The sequence below is a fragment of the Podarcis gaigeae genome (genome assembly GCF_964106915.1).
Source record: "Podarcis gaigeae genome assembly, chromosome: 1".
Taxonomy (NCBI): Eukaryota; Metazoa; Chordata; class Lepidosauria; order Squamata; family Lacertidae; genus Podarcis; species Podarcis gaigeae.
This window is the reverse complement of record NC_139678.1, coordinates 85,764,457-85,781,506: the sequence shown is the minus strand read 5'-3', so window position 1 is coordinate 85,781,506 and position 17,050 is coordinate 85,764,457. Positions and strand designations below refer to the sequence as shown.

At 44.8% G+C, this 17,050-nt stretch overlaps 1 protein-coding gene across 4 annotated transcripts in view; it reads right to left on the bottom strand.

The window, feature by feature from the left end:
• Positions 1 to 13,374: 13,374 nt before the first annotated feature.
• Positions 13,375 to 17,050, bottom strand: part of WNT6 (Wnt family member 6) — a gene marked incomplete at its 5' end in the record, with an annotated part of 46,985 nt that continues 43,309 nt past the window's right edge. For all 4 annotated transcript variants that reach the window (XM_083754664.1, XM_083754663.1, XM_083754662.1 and 1 more), the window contains 2 exons: positions 13,375 to 14,369; positions 16,745 to 17,046. In XM_083754664.1, the coding sequence (XP_083610790.1) occupies positions 13,908 to 14,369; positions 16,745 to 17,046 (764 nt within the window). In that variant the 3' untranslated portion in view covers positions 13,375 to 13,907. The remainder of the gene's footprint in view (positions 14,370 to 16,744; positions 17,047 to 17,050) is intronic.

Below are 17,050 nucleotides of genomic sequence, written 5' to 3'. Positions count from 1 at the left end.
TCCTTCCAGGTACACATGTATATACAGCCTTAGCTTTTCCATATTCACACATACAGGTACAGGGTTCGTTAGTTACGTTATTGCTGTATCCTGCTCTAATATCAACAGATATAGGGCAGTTTAGGAATATTTTAATTAATAAACAAATTGGCCCATATGTTGTCATTCAATTACACAGCCCTGCTCTTTAATCATTAGATAGCTAGGACTTGTCTGTTCTGGGTAGGTGGAAGGAGGGGCTTGCTGGTCAATGGCTGCTTCTGCCTCATATAGGAGTCCGGGCTCTAGATGGTGTTCCTTCTGAGGCCTTGACTATTCGGTAGGTGCTGTAGGGTAACCAGAGCTATTTGGGTTTCTGAAACCTTTAAAAATTATCAGTTCCCATCATGGTAATGAAATAGCCTGGGGGGTAATGGATGGGTTTGTTTACAAAATGTATTTTTATTAGCATTATTTGTACCTACATTTATGACACTCAAGTACCTTTAATGTGCTTCAAATCCCTGTTGAGGCCTTGAGAAATACCTGCATGTCTGCTGCCATTCTTAAGCATTAAGAAATGAGATTATTGGCCTGAAAGGCTTGTTGACGTTTACAGTCATTGATCAGAATGTAGATAGATAGTGTTAGCTTTAAACTTCCCTTTAGTCCAGGGGTAGGGAACCTATTTTAGCTTGAGGGCCACATTCTCTTCTTGGCAACCTTATGAGTGCCACATGGCAGAGGTGGGTGGGGCAAGAGGCAAAAGTAGGCGGGGCAACAAATGTAAAGTTTACCTTTGTTCAGTAGGCTACTTTTCTACACGCTCTCACAAACACACCCTCTCTATTCTCCACCCAAGCAAACTGGAAAGCATTATTTACCCGATTTCTTCTTATTATTACTTTATTCACGATTCATCTTACATCCAAAGGTCTCAAGGTGAATTGCATAGCAAACAAGTAAATATTAAAGACGCACATGAAAAGTGACCACACTGAACATCCCCCAAGTAAATATTCCCCACCATGAAATTATCAGAAGCAATCACCACAAAACAGCAAGCAGCTAAAAACATCCAAAAAGCAAGCAAGGAACAACTATGAACATTTAAATACTTAGGTGCATTCAAAAGTCCTTAGCCTGGAGCTGGAAAGGTGTCGGAGCCAGGCATACCATCCTGGGTTTACAGAGATGGGGAGTCGTGGCACAAAAAGCTAGGGGGGACATTAACAACTGCTTAATCGCATGTCATTTTTATTCGTATACATATATTTTATTTTTAGAACAGGAGGGAATGGGGAGCAAAAGGCTTCTTCCCCCCACATCTCCAAGGACACATTCCAGCTGGGTAAATATACGGGGAGGGGGCAGTGAGAGTATGGCCTGGAGAGAGTTCCAAGGGCCAGATGGAGAGCTCTGAGATTCCCCACCCCTTTTAGAGATTGCCTTGTCTTCTCTTGTTATATATTAGGCCAAAGTCTGTGAGCCCTCAAGCTGCCAGTTGAGAGGAAGGAGAAGCTGTCTCTTGATGCCTATGGAGAAATCAGCTGCAAACCACATAAGTAGATGTAAACTTTACAAGTAGGGTGAATCTGCCCATGTGAAGAGGAACAGCAGAGGCAAGGGTGCTGGCTTCCTTCCCCTCCATCATTTCATTTGCCTTCCAATTTGGTAATGGTGACTGAGGAAGCATAAGAGCCAACTCCTAGGGGTCGAGGTACCTTTGCCCCTCCTCCAATAAAATATTAGAGAGAGCCAGGCCAAGTACACAGGAGAGGCTGCCATGAAGGGGCTGCAAAGCCACCTCCCCAACAGCAGTGTGGCTGCCACTTGGGGCAGGACGCGGTGAGGATTGATTTATTGTGCAGCCCCAACCTCAGCACCCCACCTACCCTGCACCTCCCCCCACCATCCAGGTAAGGGGCAGTGACACTGCTGTCAGGGGGGCAGCTCAACAGCAGCTTCTCCCAGTATTTCCCTTACATGTTTACATTGCCCAAGTTTTCACTCCTGCACAGTAGTTATCTCTTAGTCTAATCTACTTTACAGGCTTGTAGTTGTGAGGATAAAGTGTGGCAGGGGTGTGGGGTGTGAACCACACGCTGCCATCCTAAGTTCCTTGAAGGAAGGGCAGGGGTTTAAAACTGGAATAAATAATTTGCCTGGTGGATCGATCAGTTAAAGTTCAAATAAATAATGACATTTCTTTTTTTAAAAAACAACAACCCGTAACTACCAACCATGGTAAAAGTGAATACATATTTTTCTGTTTATTTTTCTGAATGCTAGCATGCACCTCTGTAGTCTTCTGTTTCATAATAAACAGCTTTTGATACTTGTGGTTTCACCTGAGAATTCAAGGGTTTTGGCACTGGCATTGCTCACTTTGAGACCTCATGGGCCGAATCCACATAAAGGGGTTTGGGTGTTGGACAGATGTGCATCCAGTGAACATATATCCCCCCCATCCCCGTCTTACTCCTGCTGTGACTAGATGGCTCTGCTGCTCAATGGATGCACACATAGATGGAGCAAAAGGCAGACTTGGGAAATTGTTAATGTGAATTCTGCTATGAATTCTGTAAATAATAACATGATAATAATAGGGAAAACTGATGCATTAATATAGAAATTTAGAGTGTCCAAAATGTTTTACACATACTATGCCAGTAATCTAGAGTGTGAAAGGTAGATCAGATCTGTCCGTATCCCAGATGGAAAAATGTCTTGATCAAGATCAGCCCAAGACATTTTTCTGTCTGAAACGAAAGACAAGATGGTGCCTCCTGCCTATTCCAGGTGCAGAAGCTGACCGGAGTGCAGAGGTGTACCTAGGCTTTCTTGTACCCTTGGCAAGGAGCTGTATCCCTGCCCCATATCCTTGTGCCCTTGGCAATCACTGTCTCTCTCTGTCTTTCTTCACAATTTTTGCACCCTCTTGGGCCAACTTAACCAACTTCTGGGAACGCCCCTGCTAGAGTGAAAATTGAATTTGCCTTCAACTCTGATGATGGAATAGCATCCTGAGGCAGCAGGCTGCTTCTGGGGTGGACAGGATAGGCTGTACAACAAATGTAATTCTGTCTTCCAAAAGAGTGCCGGGGGGAGGGAGGAGAGAAACAGCCACATGCTTCCCCTACTACCCCCCATCATCTGCCACCTAAGGCATTCATCTCATTTTGCCTAATGGTAGGGCCAGCCCTGGTCTTGCCAAAGGGCCTGACAGTGCAATCCTCAGCTGAAACGGCTAGCTTGTACAGTGTACTGACTCGTGAGCATTCTGCAAATATCTGCCCACCTGGCTCTAGTACTTTTGACGCTTTCCATCAAATTACCCAACATAGTTTCAGAAATGAAGTCAGCGCTAACTGTAGTCCACAAAATGCTTTTTTGCCATAAGGAACGTGTTTGTTTTTAAGGTGCCAAAAGACTCTTTGTTGTTTCTGTTGGACTACACAGCAACCCGGCTACCCCCACTGGAAATTGTTACAGAGCTATGGAGCAGTGAGAACATTGGGAGGATTCAGTTGAAACTCAGAATGATTTCGACAAAACTTTTTAAGGATTAGCACATTAAGATAAACTTTTGCAAAGACAAATCAGGTACTTAACTACAAAAGGAGAGAAACCTGGCGAGGCAGCAGCACTGAGTTTCTGTTAACCACAACCTGAACTCGAGCCAGCAACCGTGAGGCTGTTGCATAAGAAAAGGTGAAAGAAAAAGGCAGAGATTGGGCTGCGTTACAAAAGGTTGGCGCTTCAGGTAGGAAGCCAGTGCTCTGCTTTGCTCAGGTCCTTTTATACCTCTAACTCTGATAAAGAATGTGTTGAGGCTCTGGGCATCCTGTTATGAAAACATCAAGAAGAATCAAATGTAGGAATTGATTGAATAATAACTGGAATTATTAAAAATTAATAACAAATTATTTTAAAAAGATTTTTTTTCATCTTTCATCTTGTTATTTATTATGGCAAATGTAGGAAGTTGCCTTGGTCCGAATCAGAGCATTTATTTATTTCATTTATAGCCCACCTTTTCCTCCAAGGAACTCAAGGTGGCTATGTAGCTCTTCTCCTCTTCACGGAATCCCCATAACGCCCCTGTGAGGTAGATTAGGCTTAGGGTTGCCATATTTCAAAAAGTGAACACCTGGACATAAAAGTTGTTTACCTTTTTCGCAAAATCACAAAGAATTTGGCCAAAGATCAGCAAAATTTAACCAATATCTGCCAGGACACTGCTTCCAGATACAGTATTCCGTGTATGTCTGGGAAATTCCTAGCAACCCTAGTAAGGCTAAGAGGCTTTTATTTTCTCGGTGGGATTTTTCTTCATTGGGAATCTCATGATCCAAGCATGATAAATTCCACGAGGTTGGGGAGTTCTCTGGAATGGAGGATCCTTAAGTGCTTTGGACCACAGTGGATATGGGATTGTGGGGTTTATCTAGAATCATCCGGAACGGCAGTGGGGTTTTCCTCTGCTATTTACAGGTGTTCAAATAATCCCTTTCCTCTCTATAATCACAGCCTTTGTATAAATGGCCTGTGCTGGGTGTTTAAATGTGGTGCACCATGACAGTAGCTGGCTCTGCATTTTTCCACCTAGGCAAAGATCCATGTTTTTCTGTAGTCAAGATGGGAACTGTTATTACTTGGGGCTATGACTGGGCTATAACCTTATAACTCTACGTTTGACCCTTATGCAGGCAGATGCTAATCTGCCAAGGATGCCCTCATTTTAGAGAATAACCACAAGCCTGCAATTCTGCCTAGTGGATTTTTAAAACAATCCATCAACCCTGTGTACTCCAGAAGGCTTCCTTCAGGAAGCAGCTTAATCTCTCTACGTGGGACCCTCAGAGAAATAACCACTGAATATTTGTCTCCAAGGAAATTATAGAATCTCTTTATCTGGAGGTTTTCAAGAGAAAATGGGTGATTGGCTGCTGGATGTCATTTAAATTTAAGGAATTTGATGGGTATGACCCATAGGAACTCTTCCGGATACATGACTCTATCGATCTGTGGAAACAGAACATACTATACAGACACCAAGAAAAATCACTATGTTGATGGAAGCCTCTCATGCTGACAGCAAAGCCCTTGCATACACAAAACATCTCGCTTAAGACATCTCGTCTTAAGCAAGCATGACTTTGGAGCAAAGCAGATTCTGTACCACTGAGCCACAGCCCTCCCCCTAAATTTCAAGCTCGCTCTTGCTATACCTAATAAAGACTAAAATATCTTCAAATATCCTGCCCCGCCGGCAAAACTTTGACATCCTTCTATTTCTAACATGGCAAGGCCCAATGACTATGCTAGATGAAAAGCATCTGCAGTGCCTACTTGGTTTAACTAGCAGAATCTCAACCCCCTTTTTAGTTCTCTTGTAAGCTAACAAAAGCAGCCTCTACAAAGGAGCCCAGGAAGCAGCAAACATAGAAGCATTGCTTCATCTCTTCCACCTGTTGCTCCAAACCAGCATACCTCAGGAAGCCCACTGCGTAACATTCAATCTGAAAATTATTATTATTATTATTATTATTATTATTATTATTATTATTATTATTTATGGCTGACTGGCAGAAGCTCTCCAGGGTTTCAGACAAGAATCTTTCCCAGCCCAACCTGGAGATGCCAGGGACTGAACCACTAAGCCACAGCTCTTTTGCAATATATAATTGCCCTAAAATGTAATTCATCAACTAAACTCCAGAGACTAATGAAATATTTTAAACTCCTTATTGTTGACGGTTTTGAGGAGGCTTGGCCTTTCCATCAGAAGGTAAAGCAACATTTATATCAGCGATAGGAAGCTGGTTGCCCTCCAGGTGTTCTGGACTACAACTCCCATAATCCCATGGGCCTATACTGGCTATGCTGATGGAAGCTGAGAGTCCAGTAATAATTGGATGGCTGCAAGCTCCCCATCTTCGATTTACATACACAGTTTCAGTGAAGTAGCAATCAAGGTGACCCAGGAGAAGTCACTTTTCAATATCAGCCTTCTAGTTACAAGGCAAGGGTTTAGGGCAACAAAGATTTGCATATTAGGCCCTTAATGCCTTTCAAGGGTCTCGAGATCCCTGATAAAACCTTAGCAATAAAGGGGCCTTACTCAACAGCACTGGCAGCTGAATCACAGAAAGTGCTGGATTTTCTTCCAGACTCACCAGAGACTTTCTAATCTGATCTCCTTCCATAGAGATGGGGTTGGGCAGGATAAACAATCAACAGTGGAATTAAGAGGAAAATCTTGAGTTCATTCCATTGAGAACAACACCCCTTTAAGTGCCAATCTGCCATGTCCCAGATAAAGTTCTAGTCTTTGTCTCCTCAGGAGCAATGAAAGCTGAAAATTAGGCCTCACCCTCTTCAATCCCTCTCAGTCTGGCCTGTAGGAAGCTTCTTTCACTGTGACACGAATTCAGGCTGGAGGTAGGTGGGAGGAGATAGGAGGTGGTGGCTGCAGACTCACCATACATTTAAAATGCGTTCCCCTTCCTCTAAAGAGTCCTGAGGAAGGAAAAAGAGGCAAGGTCCTCTTGTGGATCAGGAATTTGGTCAAGAGGAAGCAGAGAATAGGAACGAGGACAATTCTCCCAATGGAGCAGGGCTGTCTAATCTGCGAGGCAGGGTGAGGCAGCTGCTTTGGATAACCTTGCCCGCCCTGCTGCCTCTGCTGACAGCAGCACTGGCTTCTGAAATCTTACGAGAGATTTTCAAAACTTTGTGAGATCTCGCACGAGATCTCAAGAGATTTTGGTAAGATTTCACGAGATCTTGCCAGAACTCACTGTCCCTTCACAACCCAGGTCAGGGAGGCTGCAGTGGCATGTCACGTTCCTGTTTCACCTCAGGCAGTGAAATGGAATGCAACACCCCTGCCCTGGCTAGGCCCAGAATTGTTTCACTTCAGAGACTGAACTTTATGAGACACCATTTGAATATTATTTGAGCCATAATGTGTTTGTAGCTACATAAGCCGCAACAGGCAACTCGGACATTCATCTGAGTTTCTTGCTCACATTATGTGCGGCACACGGGGGACCTATCTTCCAGTAGAAAATCTGGATGGAATACACCTTTCAAAGTGAAATGTGTGTTGTTGTTTTTTGGAGCTGAGGGGGTTGCAGAACATGTGTTGGTCACATTTTTGGTACACACAGACATATGCCTATGCAGACAAGCCTTTTGATACCCCCAAACTGAACACCTAAAGCAGAAGGGTTTTTTTAATTGCTAGTTTATTCACAAGGACCATACGTTATTAATTAAAAACTGGTTTGATCTTGAACAAAATTGATAAACAGATTATATTTATCCTTCTATTAATAGCCTTTAAAAAAATCACATTTCAGGGAATTTCCACTAAAACAAAATTGCTAGGAAAGTGTGATTCTTCAAACTAAATTTGCTTTTTGGCATTTTCTCCTCCTTCTCCATCACCCATACTTGTTGTAGAAACCACTTAGTCTCTCTGCAGTCTTCAGTGTCAGTCACCTCCTTGCTTGGTACCAATTCCCACCTGAGGACCACACTACCAGGTTAGGCCCACAGCTTCCCCTGCCAGTGGGAGACCACAACAGCTGCTTTGAGAAGTGCAGATGCTTGTGGGGATCCTAAATACACACATCAATTTCCAGTCAAATATGAAGGGAAGTGCTTTGATCTGTCTCCAAACCTGAATGACATAATTGGTTCCAAGTGAAGGTATCCCCTTCCTGCTGCTGTTTTACTAGAGCCAAATAGATGATTTCACAGTCACTCGAGCAGCAGGTCTTTCTCTCCACCCCCAGACTCCATTACAATTTCTTCCCTTAAAGTAGCTAATTCACAGAGGACTGGTGTGCCTAAGTAACTTGGCAGCTTTTTGTGGCACTACAATGTTGGACGTGCCTCCCATTCTGCATCACTGCCTAACTAAATATGTTCATTGTAGGGACATGTGGTTCTGTCTTCGTACGTTGCTGAATGAAGGCATGAACCTGGCTTCACTATTTTGCTCACTTGTGGCCTTACGGTGTTGAGTGTCTGGCTGTGATGTTGCTTGGAGCAATATTGCTCTGTCTCATGAACTCACAAGTTACTCACATGCATTATGCTATTTCCATGTTTAGTACAGCTGACTTATTGCTGCACAGATTCATGTTCTTATCAGTGGAATCACTTCATTTTTGCTGTGCACCCATTGCCACAAATGACCAAACACTTCGGGGCCATTCCTGATTCTGGTGGTACTTTCTCAGTGTTCTACAGGTGGGGAAAGAGGAAGCACTTAAGCTGTTGGTGATTCTTCTGTTGTCACTCACTGTGGTTGTTCCTGGCAACCTGTTCCAGTTTGGCTATTCCAGTAGAAATGGAAGGGAATTCAATTCTGATAAAATACCTACTGAAAGAGATGTATACCAAGACTGTTCGCCAGTTCTCATTTTGGTTTAGGTTTTTTGTAATGATAAGTGAACACGAATGAGGTGAAATTTTTCCTAGTCTCCATTTTAGAACATAGTTGATTATTTTAATGCATGTTGACAATATGGTTTTGGTTTCACATACATAAATAAACTTGAGAAGGCTAATGAGAGATGTTCAAAGTTTCTGCAAGAAATTACTAATAATTTAGTCCAAAACAAAAGTTGTAGTGCTTCTTAAAATACAACCACAACCCCTGCCCCAGGTACAGACAGACTATGGATGGGCATGTAATTGAACAGGTCAAAACCTTTACATTTCTGGATATACTTTCCCTGGAAAATGCTCCTGGCTACCCCAGCACATTGTTAAATTTAAAACTTTCAAAACTTCTTAAGCAATGTGGAACTTTACCTGTGGAACAGGTGGAAGCTTAGTAATTCCGGCACTGAATATATTCACAAGAAAGATGACGCCATAGTTCTGTCAACTCTAGGTGTGGGGACGTGAAAGCATTAGTTCCCTTGAAAGCCTTCAAAAAAATTTTTGACGATCATGCCTTGCTCTGCCTCAAGGCATTCCAGTAGCTCAACTGCGAACAGTAGTAGGGTTTAAGATCTGCTAATGAAACCCTCATTCTGCATTGGCTTAAGCCCTACCTTATGAAGAACCCACATTCTTTCTAGCTAGGAAAGAAAAGTTAATCTGAACTGAGTGCAGCTGTGTGTAAGCTTAGATCAGCAGGATAGCCTAGATTTACTTCCTTAAGTAGAAACAGAGGCAAGGCATAGTAAATTTTGGTTAAAAAGAATAATTAACAATTACATCATTCATCAGGGCATGAAGATGAATCATGATTATTTTTCCATATACAAAAGGGTCCAATATTGCGATACCTTTCTTTTATGCTCTTCTTCAGCGATGGCCTTTGGTAATATTTCATAACATGGTGCCCTGTGCGAGGCCAAAATTTGACGCCCCCAAATGGATCTTCTCAATTATTGATCTTATCCATTTTGTGCCCCCTCAGCTTTGTGCCCTGTGCAGGGGAACTGCCTGCACCACCCTAAATCCAGCACGGCTCTTCCTTACGTATAGCCTTTATTATGGCTCCAAGATTTTCAGACATTGGAGGGACGTTACGGCAAGCTTTCAGTTAACCAATGTTTGTGTAGAGGATATTTTTCATGGAGGTGTTTCATTTATACATTGCAGAACACCAAATTTTTTGTTCCGCCATCCCAGTTTATAGCCTTGGGAATGAGCTGAACAAAAAATTGTCCTTTACTGAGAGATCAAAAGAAACATGTCTGTCACCCGCCCTGTTTCTTTATTTGCTGTGGCAGTGCAGAAACTAAAATTAACACTGGGAACCGTCATGGTGACACTTGTCATTATCCTAATTTGATTATTTGGTTTACTATTTCAGTATTTTCACCATTTATATTGTTTTAATACAGTTTTATACTGTGCAATTAGGTTTGTAATGACCTATGGTTAAAAAATCATATAAACTTGAACTTAAGGCGGGACAAAACACGAAGCCGCAACCGTACAAGGTCATATTTGACGTAATTCTGTATTTCTCTGTCTTCTGAATGCTGGTTTGTATCCAACATTAGCCATACTCAGAGTACACCCTGACATAATGAACTTATGCACATTATTTTCAATGGGTCTACTCTCCGTAGAACGTATTGAGAAACAATCCGCAATAATTACACTTCCCCCTGTCTTCTGAAATTGGTGATGTGCCTAAAAACCCTAACAACTCTGCAACAAAGAAGCGGAGGGACTTTAATTTCAGGTGAGGATTTTGCAGTACACACCATACATTTAAAGTATATTACTTCCCTCTAAAGGGTCCTAGGAACTGTGGTATGCACCTCACAAAGCTACAACTCCTAGCACCTCTAAGAAACTACATTTACCAGGATTCTTGGAGGGAAGTCATGTGGGAGGAGAGACTTGAAATTCAATAGCACCAGGAACTGAACTGAAGCTGGGGAGGGGAGGGGTGGAATGGGGGGCAGGAAACTGAGGCAAGCTACAAGCAGGTCTGGTCCTATGATACAGGAAGCTGAAAGGACCCACTTGAGGGGGCAACATGGTTGGTGGAGTGATAGATGAAGGCAGAATTTGTGTCTGAATGGCAAGGCAAGACAGCATTGTATTTGAGTCTGTTGCTGCATTACTTGCATCTTATATGGTTTTTATTGTATTTGTAAGTAAGGTCATATGTGATACCTGAAACCCATTGTAGGAAAAGGGAAATTCGGCGATACACACAGCACAGCAAGGAGACCCTTGCTCTTGGAACTACAGGCATGAGAGTCCGGGAGAGACTTAGAGCAGTAATAACAAAACAAAATAAAGCCCTGCTGGATAAAGCTAATTCACCATCCATTTCTCACAGTGGCCAACCAGTTGCCTACAAGCAGGACCCGAGTGCAAAAACATGCTCCTCCCTTGCAATTCCCAGCAACTGGAAAAGGGCAGACTGAATACTTCTAGGTGGGGGGAAGATCCTACAAAAAGAAAACCCCACCCTAAACCCAGCTGACTGCTGCTTCTGTGTGCACCTTCCTGCCCAGTGTCAGGGAGCAGTTTGAAAACCACAATTCAAGCCGGATGATGATGATGATGATAGCAGGGAAGTTCCATTGTGACCTGCAATGAACCCTCTAGTAACGCCTGGGGCAAGAAAGCCCAGAGGAACCCCTTTTGCTGCTCCCAGCATGCTGGGAGAAACCTCTCATTATCTGCCTGTGTTGTGGTGAAGCTACACACATGGCTTCACTTTGGGAGAATCAGATGTTCCTATCCCCGTCATGGTACACTGAGCTACCCGCTCTACACATCCCAGCTGCAGCACAGGGGGAAGCAATGAACCAACAGAGGGCAAGTAGAGGTCTGTGTGTATGTGCCCGCATGCATGTTTGCCCATATACAAACAAGCAGCATGTATGGCCACATGTGTGATTGCATGTCCACAGCTTCCCACCTGACCAGAAGCCATACAATACTAGGCTTCTTTCTTTGGGACGCGGGTGGCGCTGTGGGTAAATGCCTCAGCGCCTAGGACTTGCCGATCGAAAGGTCGGCGGTTCGAATCCCCGCGGCGGGGTGCGCTCCCGTTGCTCAGTCCCAGCGCCTGCCAACCTAGCAGTTCGAAAGCACCCTCGGGTGCAAGTAGATAAATAGGGACCGCTTTCTAGCGGGAAGGTAAACGGCGTTTCCGTGTGCGGCTCTGGCTCGCCAGAGCAGCGATGTCACGCTGGCCACGTGACCCGGAAGTGTCTCCGGACAGCGCTGGCCCCTGGCCTCTTGAGTGAGATGGGCGCACAACCCCAGAGTCTGGCAAGACTGGCCCCTACGGGCAGGGGTACCTTTACCTTTACCTTTACTTCTTTGGTGTGGGGGTCTTTTTTTCAGTTTGAATTGGCATAAATATAGATTTGGTATATCTTTTTTCATCTGAGGCTGCTGAGCAATCAATATGCACTGACAAAATGCTGCTTGGAAGCCTGTGTTCCACTGACATAAATTGTATAGATGCTGGCACTCAGAATCTTAGGTCTTCCAAGTTTTATCTCTGCTCCCCTCCAGCACTAAGGTTCCCAAGGCCAAGGCTGTCACACCTCTCGTGAGATCATAGTGTGTAAGTCAGTAACAGATGCAGGTGCATGATTAATCTGCATGACTACTAGGGTCAGTGCAACATCAGAGGAGATCGCAATCAAGAAAAAGGCATAGAAAGACGACTCAAAGGCAGTGATTACAAAATTGCAAGGGAAGTTTAACAAGAAACAATTCCTCATGCTGACAGGTCCTTAATACTCCCCCAAATCCCACTTCTGATCTCATCAAAACCAGGCCAAATACTATTGCTTCCAGTTTTTGGTAGATTCTACACCTTTCCTCATTAGTAGAATCTTTGCACCTGGTAGACCCATCAGATAAATCAGTCCAAAGAGGCTTCATCCTTAAGATGGGAGTAGGAGCTGCAAACGGGAGTAGGAGAAAGCAAACCGACCATGCACCCTATTGGACTATGTTGACCCACTCTGCTAGGGCACACACACCTGGAAGTTCACAATAGCAATGCTGTCTAACCCAGAATGCTTCTTTCTCAGCAACATGCAATGGTACATTAAGCGCTTGGCGCCCTCTGGTGGGAAAAAGGTTCTTCAAGCTGCCACCAGTAAGTTAATTTGGGAAGAATTCTGTGTTTCGTGTCTCCATGCATGCAAGAGAATGAGGGTTTTGGCATTAATTTATTCTTACGAGGCGGCTTAGGAGAGGAAAAAGAGAAAGAATTTATGGAATTATTATTATTATTATTATTATTATACCTCCCCCAAATTGACACACCTAAAAAAAGGCTGATGAATTCTTGTGTGTGAAGACTCCTTGATGAATGTGTGTGACCTACCTGCACATGTTACTTACCTGCTGGGAGCCTCACTTGTTCATCTGCACAGGTGAAGTGCTAGAGGTTTTCCACAAGTGACTTTGACAGTGTAAATAAGGAACAATGTTGCAAAGCTACAAAACATATAGGACATGCCTTTCATACCAAATCAGTCCAAATCCTAACTGAGTGGTCTTGACATCAAATACATCACCATTCAATCCCAGCATCTCTAACTCCACAGGAGCTCTTGACCTGTAAGAGACATAATCTCTCAACACTCTTGGACATGCTCCCAAGGTCACTTAACAGCAATGCATTAATGTTAGGCAAAGTCACCTTCATGCCACTCTAAATGCTCTGATTAGATAAGAACATAATAAAACCCTGTTGCTAGTTCAGACCAAAGGCCCAACCAGCCCAACATCCTATTCTTACAGTGGAGCAACCAGATGCCTATGGGATGAACAAGAAAATAGTTTAAACTTCTAGTTAAATTACTCATCTGTATTAAGTGCACTTGTGAACACTTCCTTTTGCAACAATGGATTAAGACACTGTTAGTTTAAATAGCTTTATTAATGCAGAGAGAAACAGCAGCCCCAGCTGAAGGGGGGCAAGGAAGCCATGGGAGTGAGCAGTCAAGCTCAGGGAAACCTCTGCTGTTCTCTCAAACACAGGAAAGATCCATTAATAAATGAGGCACAACACTTCCCTCCAGGGAAACTGTGCATGGCCTATAGTCAGAGACCCACATAGGACCAAGATGCTGGGGATGATGATGGGAGAATGTCAGGTGACTCCAGTCTCCCGTCTTCAGGAGTATATGTCCAGTCAATGAGTAATGGAGGCGCAGGGCCTGCCACAGAGGAGGTTATAGCCAACAAGTGCTGGAAACTGCAGGGAACCAAGGTTTCAGAAACAATCCATTTCCATGCTCTGGGGATCCAAGGCAGTCCAGAATGATCCATGTTCCCTCAAACCCATAGCAGGCTTGATTATGCTCCCTGTCTTTGGATTCTGTGGCAAATTGGGCATCATCCTTGCCCTCATGCTCTGGGCCATCCCTGCCCAGTGTCCTTTCTGTACCCACTCAAATGCATAAGCTGTGCTCCTTGCGTACCGTGCACTTCCGGCACTGCACCACACAGCACCAATGGAAGCGGCAAAGGCAGTTCTCTTCCAGGAGAAGTGTTTCGTCGTGGTGGCCGCGCCCACAACATAGCAGGTCGCAGCCACTCATGTCCATGGCGGTGCTGTTGCACACTCGTCCACGCGTGCCCAGCGAACCCGTCTTGCGGTTAGCCACGCAGAAGTCAGGTGAGTCGGCAGAGTAGATGAGGTCCTGCCGGTCCGGGGGCTTGATATTCCGTCCCACAGGGATGAGTGTCTTGCCATCGTTGCCGCCCATCACTTTAAAGGCCCCATTAAAGCGTTCAAGGAGGCGGTCTCCCACCTCCCGGAAAGGGGGCATCTTCTTCCAGCAGGTGCGTAATGCACAGGAACCCGAAAGTCCATGACACTTGCACTCTGTCCGCATGTGGTTCTTCACTGCCTGGAAAGAGGAAAAGAAACAGCCATTGGAAAAAACAATTCATACTTCCAAGAACACACTGCAATGGTAGAAGTGGCAAAATCAAAATCAGCTCACCATAGAGCTGAACTACAACTACCATCAGCCTATGCTGCCTGGGGCTAATGGGAGCTGTAGCCCAAGACAACTGGAGGGCACTAGGTTGGCAAAGGCTGCTTTCAACTACAAGAGAAGGTGGGGTGGAAGAAAGCTCATTTTGAGCCTAAAAGAGAAAATGAAAATGCACGTCATCCACAGAGATTACTGTGTTCTGGCCCTCAGACCCTGAGAATGACATTGCGTATCAGTGCCTTACATTCACAAAAGAGGAGGGAGGTGATGTCAACAGCACCATGCTTTAGAAGCCAGATTATGAAGGAGATAATATCTCAGAAGAACTAGGTTCCCTGTCCTCACCTCCTTCCCATATTCTGAATATGCATCAAAAGACTCTGACTGGGTTACCCTCTTCTACATGGGAGAGCATGTAATACAACAGTAATATTTAGCATTTATGTGATACCGTCCTGGAACGTTTGGAACGCTTTACATATGCTATATCAAGAAATCTACAACAACCCTGCAGTGTAGGCCAGTATTATTATTCCCATATTGAGGGTGGTGGGTTGAAATTGCCAGTTGCCTAAATCTACCCCTACAGAGCTTGTTGCTACTGGATTTGATCCAGGCTCATGCACCTCCCACATTTCAGTACTACATCACATGAGCTCTCTATGCATGTAAGTGCATAGATCTGTCTGCTTTGCATACCTGTTCATAAACTGTCTAACTGTCCCCTCTGGCCTTGTGTATTATTATCCATTGATAAATTGATGGTTCTGATGGGGATCATGAAATCTTGTTCTGCCAGCCAGTATGTTTTTGGTGGTAATCCAGGATGAGCCCCAGGAATGATTGAGGGGATGGAAAAGACAGGCAGAGGCAGGAGGAGGAAGAGGATACCTAAAGATTACAGAGGGAAATTCAGGTGGCAGGCAATGAAGGCAGGTTGAAAGAGGCATCTAGCCTATCAAGGGAACATGCTTTGGTTATAGGGCATACAGGGTTGAATCATGAAGTTAGAAGCAAGCTTGCAGAAAGGGAGGGGAAATACAAAGAGTTTGATGTGGGTGGGTAAGAGAGAGTGCATGCTTGGGATGGAGAGTTGGGAATAAACACTTTACCCAACTCTAGCATTTTTGCACCATTAAAAATTATGACCAACTAAAGTTAAGGAACAACAGCTTAAAGCAGGCCTGATCAGCTAAAGGATGATTTTTAGATATGAATTTGAGGTGGGTATAAATACTTTTGATAATCAGTTGTTACTCTGATGTGTGCGATTTTATGATACAGCTGTGTACGGATCCTCTGGCAGGGAAGTGTTCCTCCAACTCCCAATAGTAAAAAGTGTCCAATTTGTTCTACACATATTTCAAATCAATTAACAGTTGGGGCAGGAACTCTGGCTTGCTGTGCCATGAAAATGAGGCCCAGTGAGGCAGGGATGGCCAAATACCTGGCAGTGGCACTTGTGCCCTATATTGCCACCCACTGCAAGCTGCAGCCCTTGATCTAATTTTATGTGGCCTTTGGCCAAATTTTTTAATCCCTCTGCAAGCGCTGAATTCAGCCCTCTGGAATGAGCAATCTACCCAATTTCTGGCAGCCAGCAGGCCAGTGAGGAAGGGAGCAGGGGAAGAGAGGGAGAGGAAATTGAGGGTGTGTGTGTGAGAGAGAGGGGGGGGGGTGTCAAAAAGAATGGGGAGAAAAGAGGTGGACCCTTCCACTTTTGGCTCTGGGCCACTGCTGGCTTTCCCCTCACTCACCAACAGATTACCCCAAGAAAATATGCCCAATAGAAAAACCTACACTGATTTTCTCCACTTGTTGGTCCTAAAGCCCCTACCTCCAGCTTTATGTGCACATATAGATGTGCCTGTACAGTATTAGCAGATAACATGGCAGCAGTAGTGACAGTGTCTGCAAGCACAAGGGACTACAGCATGCTGCTGTAGCCACAGGATACTCTGCCCCATTACTGCATGGAACAGAGCATGGCCAAATGCACATGTATAACAGCAATCCTTAGCCCTAGAACCGGATGAGGGCTCAAGCTGTGTGAGAGCAGTTGGGGTGATGACCTTGACCATAGAAATAGGTCTCAACACAAGGCAGGGCTGCGTCACTGGAGTGGAAGTGAGGATGTGACGGGCAGCCAAGTTAAGCCTAAGCAGGCCATGTTCTGGCAAGTAATGGGGCAGTCACGGTTCTCTCCGCCCACCAAGGAAGAAGGCAGGGTTGCCTGTGGAAGGAGGATTCCAGATACCCAAGTAGTGAGGGGAGGCTGCCCTTACCAGGCGTCCCGCTTCGTTGTTGTGCAGGTCAATGAGAGTTCGAATGTCGCTCTTGCCACGCTTGCGCTTAGCGTCCATGAACTGGCGTGATTTCTCATAGCCAAAGTCAACATCATCCCCGCAGCCGCCCCACTCCCAAGCGGAGCCCTCTGACCCTGTGATGGCGGGGGGCAGAGGAGGCGACCGGCTCCGAGTCGCCTCACAACCGCATGGCAGCAACTCGCCCATGCTGCAGGCCTGGGTAACGGCATGGCTCACGCCGGCTGCTGTGATGGCATAGACAAAGGCTGTCTCCCGGATATCTGT